Genomic DNA, 12,042 nt, shown 5'->3' with positions numbered 1-12,042 from the left:
CTTTTCATATTCACAAAGGCATTTATCACTAGTAATGCCTTTGAAAATACCTTAAGTTGTAAAGTTAGACTTTCGCCTCATGTTACATTTGTGAATCAGACCCCTCATTTACAGGAAGAAAAAAAAATGGTGCAAGTCCCATCCTCCCTGCCTCAACTAGAGTTTATGGAGTAGCTGGCTGAGACATTCATAGGGACAAATAAGCATTGGATCTGAATGGTATTTGCTGTTAAAGACTGACAGATAGTGCAGCTAAGAGGGTGGTGGAAGATTTACAGGGAATGAGCTGTGAAGAAGAACAAAGGGGCATATCAACAACAACCGGCGATAATTATCGCTCAGCGCTCTTAGCGTGAGGATAATTATCGCCGGCTAGCGTGAATTTTTATCGCTGAGATAGCGTGCTATTAGCAACGCTTATCTCAATAGCGATAAAAATCTACACGCTAACAGGCTAACGTGAGATTATCGCTGGAAACCCAGCGATAATCACACGTTACCTTGTTGATAGGGACAGGCAAACTTAGCCATGATATCCTCCTTCCATAGGATATCATGGCTAAGTCTGAAAATTAGCAGACGTAAAAAAGCAGCGTTAACCGCGGTTAGCGCTGCTTTTTTTGTCTCTAACAGGGTTAGCGACATTCTTGATAATAGGAGAAATGTCGCTTAGCGACATTTCTCCTATTATTTTAGTCTGGAACGCCCCCTTTGCATCTCATTAGAGATGCAAGGGGAAGCGTAGAGTAAAAGGGTGCTAACATGCAAATTTGCGTGTTAGCACCCTGTTGTTGATAGGGTGCTAGTTTTATCTCTGCTTTTTTGGCTTTTAAAGCCAAAAAAGCAGAGATAAAGCCCTTGTTGATATGCCCCAAAGAGAAACATGAACCTAAAATATTGCATTGCATGTATTCACCTCATATACATTTTGAAAAACAAGTGCAAACATCCACTAATTCAATTTCAATCATTGACTATAGCTGTTTCATCAAAGGTCTCACCAGAAGTCAATTGAGATAATATTGATGAAGGATAGCTAGACAAAATTATAAGAGTGCACGAAGAGAGTGACAGAGTTATGACAAGGGCAGGAAAAGATGTAATTTGAGATGTAATTAGTGATGTCATCAATGATGTCATCAGTGATGTAATATGGGAACTCTTAAGCAGAGCATAGCGGGGCGAAAGTTATAGTTAGCTCAGTGTAATATAACTGGTGAATTTCTGTGCCTTTTTGTTTTAAAACAATCTTTTTTATATTATTACAAGGCCTCACTATAACATCAATTTAAACTTCATTGTTTCAATTAATTCCTGGGCCTTTTTTTAATGTTAAGGTAGATGCTATACCTTACTCAAGTATAACATCACTCTAAACTTAGTTTTTCTTTAGTGAATTATTGAGGTTTTTTAACGTAAAGTAAGATCTTTTTACTATACGTAGCTATATTGTCACTTAAACTTTGGTATTTTCAGTGAATATCTGTGTTTTATAATTGTTTTTATCATATTCTCCTAACTCCCTCAGTGAGCTTACCTTTTGCCTTGCATGGCGTTGCCCACCAGGCACGGCCTGCAGCCAGGCCCTGCACCAAGCACTTCATAAGTGGCCAACAGCCCTAAAATTCACTGCCTTTAACCATGTGCAGCAAGGGATTGGAAACTGTGCCCAACCCTATCTTACTTTGCTGCTTCTTTTGTTCCATTTGTGACAAATTTCATTCATATTCTTTCTAGCTCTTCCCTCTTCTCTTTCGTCCTCATTACCTACTTCGCCCTTGACTGTATTTTAATATGTTTAATGTATTTCAGAATCACAGTTTCTGCTCTATCTGCTCTATCTTTCTAGTGCAAATTATATTGTCTCTCGCTTCTCTTTCTTTCTTCTCTGATCGCTCTTATTCTACCTTGCAGTTTCCTTTAAACATTTCCCTTTTATCGGGCATCCCCGCAACTCTTTCATGCATTTGTTTTAAATCATCCCTTTTCCCATGTTTCCCTTTATATAATCTCCAATCTAGCCTCTCCCGTGCCTTTGAAAGCTACCAAAAAGCACTTTATATAACGAACCTTCGTCTTTTCTGACTTTAATATAGTCCTTAACATAGCACTCAATAGGAACGTTTTTGACACCTAAAAACAGTGGGGCAGATTTATGTTCCCTGGCGTATCCCTGCAAATCAGCATGGATGCGCCAGGGAAGATGCGTCACGCAAGTTTGCCCGTGCGCCACCGCAGATGCGCCGCATTTACAATGCGGTGCATCGTGGCGAAAGGACAAGCAGATGCGTGACGTATCTGCCGGCGTATGGTTGGCGCAGTGCTGAAGTTGTGACGCAAGCAACTTCAGCACTGTTCCAACCTACCTCATACCTAACATGGTGCGTCAAGCCTTACGCCTGCTTCAAGCAGGTGCAGGGTTTTGACGCATCAGCCTTGGGAAAGTGACTCAGTGAAATCTTATAGATTTCACGGAGTCACTTTTTAGGGGCGTTCCTGCGACGGAAGGCCCCCATGCGTGGAAACGCCCACATGAAACCTGACGCAGGTTTCATGTGGCGCAGGGCTTTACACCGTGACGCATCTCCATAGATGCGTCACAATGTAAATAGGGCGCAACGTGGCGCAGGGTTTACGCCGCCGCTGCGTCACAAAAGTGACGCAACGGCGGCGTAAAAGTGGCGCAACTCCAACATAGATCTGCCCCAGTATATTGCAATTCAATCGTACTTATGTTAACACTCTCCTAACAGTGAAAGCCTAGATCTGCCCAACAGGCCTTGTGACGGTGTTTGTAACAGGCACATAAGCCACTGAACTGTTTCCCTAAACCCAAGTTTTGAAGTGTATTCTGCATAAGGATCTCTGCAACAACCTTAGAATCATCCTGAGCTTTCTAAATAAAACTAGCCTGCAGGTTTCATCTAATAGTTTGAAGAAAGCATACTATCAATGCTACTGAACTGCTAGACTGATCTTCTTCACTGTTCCTTGTTGTTTCTTCTGGCTTTTCCCCTTGTCGTTGCTTCCTCCTATTTGCTTGCACATGCCCGCCTCCGGTCGTCGTTTGCCACCCGCCCTACCTCCCAGCTAATTGTTGCTTGCCTCCACTTCCCACTCCCCACCCGTCATCGTTGCTTGCCCATCCCCCTTGCAACCCTCACAATCCCCATTGTTTTCTGTAATGCCCACAACGTTTTAAAATCTTGTATGGTACGAAATAAAGCAATCCCAACAATCTGCTTCTCGTGCCAGGCACGTTTGTATGTTTCAATAGAGCTGTCAGCATGCTAGTGAGACCCACCCACAACCCCTATTTCAGAAGCGCCAACCATTACAAACTCTGCAGGCCGTCAGAGCAGTAACAACTTTTTTTTCATCAATAAAAAAGAGTTGATTGTCAGATTTTCATGCAATCTACAGAGTAGCCTGTAGAAGACATTTGTAAAATGGCACCACTTACTCAGGGGCTACAGCAACCGAACTAACATTACAGTTTGTGACTGGGACTGTTTTTTGGGGGGGACGTCAATCTGCAGGAAAAATATGAGCAGTGACTCTGTTGCTAAAAACATTTGATGTAGGGTTCTGTCTTTGATAGCTCCAGGATGGGCATTACTTCAAAGCGGAGAGGGTGCGCTCAGTCTTTCATCATCAGGATAAAAAGCGTTGTTCAATAATTTACACACAAAGATTGGGATGCAGAATCTCGAAACAACTCTGTCAAGTTGTGCAGGACATGCACAATTACTGATCATTGCATAACTTCGCTTTGTATTGTGGGCAATAGATCTGACCCTGTGCAGCGCACTATCGCTGCTGTTCAGCCCATAATTGACACAAATAAATCCATTATATATTTTACTCCACCCAATCCAACCCACATAATTCAACTACACACCACATACATAACACTCCATAACACATGGATAAAAGACATTGTCATTTACAGCGACAATAGCTCTAACTCAAGCAAAAGCGAGACCTATTGCAATTCCAATGTTTGTTTCAATGGCTCTCGCTTGATGGATCACCCTGAAACCTTCAAGGAAGAGCTGAGGTGGATGAACTTTTTAAAATCATACAGACCCAAACTTAGTAGCAAACCAAAAAATCCACTACCTATGTTAACTAGATCCTAACTAAACTACACAGCTCAGTCGTGCCCACCACTATTATGTATGTATGTATGTATGTATGTATGTATGTATGTATGTATGTATGTATGTATAGACAGACAGACAGACAGACAGACAGACAGACAGACAGATAGATAGATAGATAGATAGATAGATAGATAGATAGATAGATAGATAGATAGATAGATAGATAGATAGATAGATAGATAGATAGATAGATAGATAGATAGATAGATAGATAGATAGATAGATAGATAGATAGATAGATAGATAGATAGATAGATAGATAGATAGATAGATGTTTACTGAAAAGACCAAATATTAAGGTAATGTAACAATTAGGTATGATAAATACTCTGTTTTTGTTTTGAGAAAAAAACCTTCTAATTTGGCTGGAAAAAACCAAAGGTTAAAGTAGCGGTATAGTTAGGTGATTATGTCTGGGACACCATTAAAATTTTGCACCAGAAAAAACACAGAAGTTCACCAGTTATAATTAGCAGAGTTAACTAAAACTTGCTCCCCTGCTATGCACTGCTTATTACATCACATATTACATCACTGATGACATCACTGATGACATCTCAAATTATATCATTGAAGAGATTACATCAAATGGCCCATCCCCTTTTTGGGATGTTTCGGCCCGAGATGGGCTCCCCAGGGCCTATATTGGCTCAGGTGATTGGGTCCCTGAGCCTGTGAAGGCTCGGGGAGGAGGGTTGCACGACCCCCCTCCTTTTGCGGACTTTTTAGCCCTGCGGTGGGATCCATGGGGCCTAAAATTGCTCAGGAATTGGGACCACATGCCCCCTCCCTTCCACAAATGCAACTCCGGTGGTGGACTCCCCGGGTCCTACAAGGGCTTGCGGAGGGGCCCATGAGCCTCCTCCCCTTAATTAAACAATGCAGTCCTGGGTCGTCATATAGGTTTTAATTTTTTTTATCTTGTAGGAGTTGCTACAGGATTGTGGGCAAAATTGAAGTGCTTTTCCAATTTTGGCTCTAGTGGGACTGTCCCTCTGGGAGCCCCATTGGACCTAGAGGGACAGGGTATCCCTACCCTGCCCCCTAATATCACTTTTTCAAAAACAATTCAGGACAAGTGACAGGGGACTAATGGCCTTATTACGAGTTTGGCGGTCCACCTGTCGGCCCGCCACTGCTGAGCCAAACCAATCATGCGCCTGCCCGGCGGATTACAAGTGTAATCCCGGGCAGACGGTCAGTGCTGTAGTGGTCTCATGGCAGTGGCTGTGTACGGCTTATAGGAGAGCCTTCACAGCAGACTGGCACCGTGACAGCTCCTGCAGCACGTTCCTGCAAGGAGTGGTATGCATGCCGCACCATGCAGGAATGGGGGTGTAATTCGAAGGGGGCACAGTATCTGCTCCCCCGCATGCACCCCAAAGTCCCGATCTGGCAAGGGGCCCAGTTAGGCTCCCTTAGTTGCCTCTCCACCCACTTTTTCATGGTGGGCTCACCATCATTAAATGGGTGGGCGAAAGCAAAATCGTAATATGCTTGGCAGTGCCAGCATCAGCACTACCAGCATATTGAGGTCGGTTGCAGACTGCGGTGCAGCGGGATCCTTGATTCCAGCGGAGCTGGTGGTCTCGTGGCGGTCTGACCACCACACTAAGAACACTGTGGGTGGACCTGCAGTGGTGGCGAAGGTTGGATCACAACCGCGAGTACGACAGACCTGTGGACCACCATACCCGTAATTAGGCCCTAAGTCCCTGAGTTGTGCAATGGGTTGCAGCAAAACCTTTCTGATATTGCTGGCTGTCAATCAAAAAAAATTCCTTGGGCGGATCAGGCCGCTCCATTTTTAAATTGGCACTCCACGAGACTCTTGCGAGCCTCTTGCGGATCCACCCATCCAGATATACAAATATTTCAAATCCTTTACACCCAATCACAAAAAGCACATTCTGAGTACCAAAATCTAGCTTCTTGCCAAATGTGGTGTAATTCCCTTCAGTAGTTTTTGCTGTAGCCCTGCATAAAGAAGTCTATGGAAAATGCATGGAGACTTTCCTTTTGAATCCCCCCCTTTTTTGTTGGTCCCTGCTTGCCGAATCACTCTAAAACTGTCCATACACAAACTAGGCAAAAGAGATTCGGGGAGATTCGTCAAATGGTGTCAAAGCTATTAGCAACAAAAAAAATGCATTTCCAATGACAATGCTGACCTAACTATACCTATCCATATTTCTTGAAATCTGACTCCCTTGCAAAGTTCCCAGTGGATTTTTACCAAATCTAGATCCATAATTGCCACAACCCTAGTGCTTCCAAAAACGGCATGTTATGAAGTTTTTATGTTTTTCTATAAGTACTTATACAGCCAGCTCATTATCTACCGTCACCTAACCTATTTGTGATTTTCTCTGACAATGTTTACCCTAATGAATTTAAAACCTCTTTTTCTCCTGATATCATTTCTAATTGTATGGTGTACCCAAACAATTTCTTTTCATTCCACATAGCCATCTAAGTTATTGCCAATCACCAACTGCACACTTTCCATATCAAACATGTTAATCATTTTCATCATACCTTGAGTTTAAAAATTTGGTGATGCTAAATTAAAATTTCATATGTAGAGGAGCTTTTATTTTTCTTGATTAAATCTTGAAAAAAATGTCTACAATCGTCTGCCTTTCTTCCACACCTCTTAAGCTATAGCAGAAAGTCCTTTAATCTTATTTAATGAGCAATGCAAAAACTGATATCACATTTTAAACATTGTATGTGTTTTATGAGTTATAATCATGAAATCATAGATTCGGTCTTCTGAGGAATCTTTGCTCATAATATAACTGGACTTCTAGTTAGAGACAACTATATAATTGTAGCGCAAGGAGCATGAGTTTGTTTCTTTGTAATTGTGGAGTGCAGTATCGAGATCGGATTTCGTCATACAGATCTGAAAAACTATATGAAGAAAAAAAGGATGTGGTGAGGGATTAATTACAAAGCTCCTGCACATAATGCGAATGAAGACGTACGTGAGAGGCACTCTAAATGCATTATTGCCTTTTTAATATCTCCTCAATGCAGGTATTGAAACATCAGCATCTGGAACAGGTAATTATTCATGATCATTTGAACATACGGGACTGGTTAGTGGGAAGAAGCTCACAAAAGACCACTGAATATTATAACATTTAGGAACAGCCGACGATTAATGCTGCAACTTTGAAGGGATATTGGATATCAGCTTCTCATCATTTGTCTCATGTTGCTGGCAGCCAATCAGAGCACTTGTTCTTGAAGGAGTAAGATTGCTGCGGGAGCAAGATGGCCCAAGGGAAATAAAGCTCCCTGGCCCAATCAGAAAGTTCTATTTTTAAACTGGCTTTCCCATGAGAGTCTCTGAGACTCTTATGAGCTCAACCGTCCAAATATCTGTTAACCCTTATTATCTCAAAAATTTATGGACGGATGTACGCCAAATCACAAAAAACACAATATGCGTACCATGATCTAGCTTCCTGATTTGGTGTAATTGCGGTCAGCAGTTTTTGCTGTAGCCTTGTCTAAAGAATGCTATGTAAAATGCATAGGGATTTTGTGTTTTGAGACCCCCCCTTTAGTCTCAGACCCCGCTTGATGGATCGCCCCAAAACTTTTCAGAAGCAGCTGAAGTAGATTCACTTTTTTTCTGGAATGTTTTCTGAAGATTCGTGGAATATGGCCAAAGTTATTAGCAAACTAAAAAACGCTCCGTCTTTGGAAAAGCAGACCTAACAATAACTACCTAGTGGTAACTGCCACTAGGTAATAAAATAGTAAAAATTGAAAAACAAAAAGAAAAAAGCTACAAAAAAGTATAAATATTAAAGTAAATTCAAAAATAAAGGCAAGTCATATAAAATATAAAAAAATAAAACAATGCTTTATAATCTATTTAACCAATATTATGAAAACTAACAGAGTTGGGAAATTGTTAGACTTTGGAGGGGTTAGATTTACTATTCCTACTCTAGTCACCACATTAATAGGGAAAGTGTTGGACTTCAGAGGAGTTAGATATACTATTCCCACTCCAGTTAGCCCAACACTAGGGAAAATGTTGGACTTCGGAGGGGTGAAATGTGCTATTCCCACTCAGGTCTGTAGAACAGTAGGGAAAGCGTTGGATTTCGGAGAAGTGAAATGTACATTTCCCAATTCAAACAGTGCAAAAGTAAAGAAAGTGTTGAACTGCAAGTCGGTTAATTTTACTATTCCTACTGCCGTCTAAGTAGGAGTAGGGAAAATGTTTCACTTCAAACACATTATATATATAAGTAACCAAGTGAATAAAAGAAATATATCAAACTCTAAAAATGAACATAAAAATTATATGTGTATTTAAAAAATGAAAAACAGTGAATAAATGTACATAATTACTAGTTAATTAAAAAATGTATTATCAACCAAGACATAATTGTTATTCAAAGACCCTACAAAAAGAACTCTTCCATAACTTACATATTTCAAATTATTTAAATAATTAATTAACAGTTATTTATTACTTAACTGCCCACCCTACACCCTTACAAACCTAGAATCCTGCAACTAAAATAGAAGTAAAAGAAGTATCCTCTAAATTAAATAATTAAAAATCAAGTAAATCATTAATTAACAATTGTTACTTATTACTTAATTAACTCCCCGTCCTATACTTCTACAAACCTAACAGCCTGCAAATGGCATATAACAAACATAAATCAGTATTACATAAATGTAATGATAAATATAAATCATATTAATATTTAAATAATATGTACTAAATCATTCTTAATTATGTATAACCTAATGAACTTCCCACCTTATCCCCCTACTAGCCCAACAACCCACTACGACATGATAAGTTACTATTAAAATGTAATAGCAGATTTGTAATAACTTAAAATTACAAGCAATATTTTAAAGACAATTATTAATATTTATATAAACAACAGCAACACATAAATCAACTAAAACACATTAAAAGAATTGAAAACAATATTTTAACCACTATATTAGTGAAAACAATTTAAAACATCAATTATTTACGGTTACTTACCTCAAAAATGATATTCTTGTCAATGATATTTCTGCATCCCGATATGCGTGTCACAATATTTAATTTCTTATATTTCTGTCTCCCAATATTTTTAAATCAATATTTTATCCAAACACCCAGCTCCTATCACATTATGTCTATAGCAATACCTGTCAGCTGTCTTTGAATGAACTGCGTCAAAGGAGCATTGTTTAGCAGGGTTCTGTGATACAGGAGCTTTTTAACACAGGCTGTTGAACAGGATCCTACAAACGTTACACAGAAACTATATAAGGGTAGGATGCTTGACAAGATGAAAGTTACCCCCTTTTGTCTCCAATATTCTGAAGAGCATAGAAATGAAATATGATTAATTAATGCATTTGGCCATGCATCTTTGAAGTAATTCGGAAAATGACTGAACTCTGAAAAATGGGGAAAAAGTGTGAGAATTTTCAAAAGAAAGCGCATCGTGGTACTAGCCATCTGAATTACAGCCTAAAGGCCCCCTTCCCACAAAAGGGTGGAAATGGAACATTTGCCAACAATTTATGAAAGTTCCGTCCTCTTTCCATTTGGTTACCCTGCCTCAATTAGAGTTTGTGAAATGCAGTTTTACCAAATAGCAGATTCCCAGACACTTTTGTCATTGGAGAATCAGTTATAGGAACTTTAATGATGTGGCAAACATACCAGGACTAACCCTGTTACAGTACAAAGAGAACATAACTACATACTTAGTACATTTATGGACTTCATATGATCTATGTGCACTTGTAGATGTATGTTGAAAATCTGAAACCAAAACTGAGCATAGATGAGGAATTAGAGATATCTTCGAGGCACCCCTAGTTATTGCCTACAAAAAAGTTGAATCTAGCAAAGATCTTAAAGAGAACAAATTAGAAGGCGATCACTCCTCTGATGATAGCATTATATACGTATAGGCATAGGGAATGTCAGATAACTTTGCTTAACTCTATTCCCCTTACAACGGAGAGTTGACAACACTAGAAGTAGCTGAGTGCAAATCAACATACTGTGCATAGGATGTAAAATTACACATTTACTCTTCACTAGGAAATACTGAGTATAATGAGAAAGTCTTGGCTTATTTGTGGGACAGAACCGGGTTGGTAAGTATGTAGCAATGGCGGCTGGTGGATTTTAAAACTGCTGGGGCTGAAACTTAGACCTATGTATGGGTGAGCCTGAACTGAAAGAGGTCGGTGTTGGTTCAGGAGGTTCTCCCAGCAAGAACCTTTTGAAGAATTCAAATAGTGTATTTTACATCAAATCACTACATGTAATGTATGTATTGTTGATTGCTTTCATATTGCTACCAAATTCTAAAAACATAGACAAGGAGCACATATTTTTGAGTCCATTAAACCAAGGGGCGGTTTTGTGCTTTCATTTATAAACACAGGAGGCAGGGCCCATAACTAGGACAGCAATGTGGATCATAGGAAGAGGCAAACACAGTAGAAGACATGACAGAGAACAGAATGAAGCAGTAAAAACGCTGGTAAACCTGTCAAACCATTAACGTGTGGTACTGCAATGTTGACTTACTTTTTGCGCTAAATCCATTTCAGTTATCCTGAAAGTCACATAGAGTAGTCCTGATTGGAGTTTATAGAGTTCTACTCCGCGGAACTCCACAAAGTGCCGGAACAATTCAGCCGCGCTCTGCGGAGTTCGGCCAGTGGCAGATTCTATTATGTCGTGCTGCTCCCACTGATTTTTAGTGCAGGGAGTTTGTTCCAAGTGTAAAATGAGCGCGAACGGCACTGCGCAACGTGCCAGAGGGCACTGCTACTTTCTGCCACTCGATAGACATTCTACTCAAGCGGCAGCTTCCTCAATGTGAGCAGCATATTTCTCAACGTGAATGGTCGCGACCTTCTGTGACTGCGCGTGTTGAGAAATATAGCCGGGGGAATGTCTAGCATGCTTTTTTTCTCATGAGCTCTTGACAACTTAATGTTGATGAGCTGCTCAAGAAAAAAATTCTGCTCCGCAACACTTCACAGAGTATTGCGGAACTCCACGTGAAACGCGGAGTGGGCAAGACCCTGCGTACTCCGCCAGCAGAACTGAATTCTTCACCCACCCCTAACATAGATTCCTTACAACATATGTGAAAAAAACACCTACATATGCAGTTTGCTTTAAAGTCACCCTAGGAAATTGTGATAAACGAGACTGCACGAAGAGAGTGACAGAGTTATGACAAGGGCAGGAAAAGATGTAATTTGAGATGTAATTAGTGATGTCATCAATGATGTCATCAGTGATGTAATATGGGAACTCTTAAGCAGAGCATAGCGGGGCGAAAGTTATAGTTAGCTCAGTGTAATATAACTGGTGAATTTCTGTGCCTTTTTGTTTTAAAACAATCTTTTTTATATTATTACAAGGCCTCACTATAACATCAATTTAAACTTCATTGTTTCAATTAATTCCTGGGCCTTTTTTTAATGTTAAGGTAGATGCTATACCTTACTCAAGTATAACATCACTCTAAACTTAGTTTTTCTTTAGTGAATTATTGAGGTTTTTTAACGTAAAGTAAGATCTTTTTACTATACGTAGCTATATTGTCACTTAAACTTTGGTATTTTCAGTGAATATCTGTGTTTTATAATTGTTTTTATCATATTCTCCTAACTCCCTCAGTGAGCTTACCTTTTGCCTTGCATGGCGTTGCCCACCAGGCACGGCCTGCAGCCAGGCCCTGCACCAAGCACTTCATAAGTGGCCAACAGCCCTAAAATTCACTGCCTTTAACCATGTGCAGCAAGGGATTGGAAACTGTGCCCAACCCTATCTTACTTTGCTGCTTCTTTTGTTCCATTT

General features: G+C 40.1%; 1 protein-coding gene across 25 annotated transcripts in view; it reads left to right on the top strand.

The window, feature by feature from the left end:
- Nucleotides 1-12,042, top strand: part of LOC146866844 (scavenger receptor cysteine-rich domain-containing protein DMBT1-like) — a 605,183-nt gene that overhangs the window by 542,772 nt on the left and 50,369 nt on the right. For 21 of the 25 annotated variants that reach the window (XM_085602150.1, XM_085602105.1, XM_085602159.1 and 18 more), the window contains one exon: nt 7,209-7,235. The exons of the other annotated variants lie outside the window; for them this stretch is intronic. In XM_085602150.1, coding sequence (XP_085458276.1) covers nt 7,209-7,235 — 27 coding nt within the window. The remainder of the gene's footprint in view (nt 1-7,208; nt 7,236-12,042) is intronic. 25 annotated transcript variants of the gene reach the window in all.

This window comes from Triturus cristatus, chromosome 1_2 (genome assembly GCF_964204655.1).
Source record: "Triturus cristatus chromosome 1_2, aTriCri1.1, whole genome shotgun sequence".
NCBI classification, from domain to species: domain Eukaryota; kingdom Metazoa; phylum Chordata; class Amphibia; order Caudata; family Salamandridae; genus Triturus; species Triturus cristatus.
This window is presented reverse-complemented; position numbering and strand designations above follow the sequence as displayed.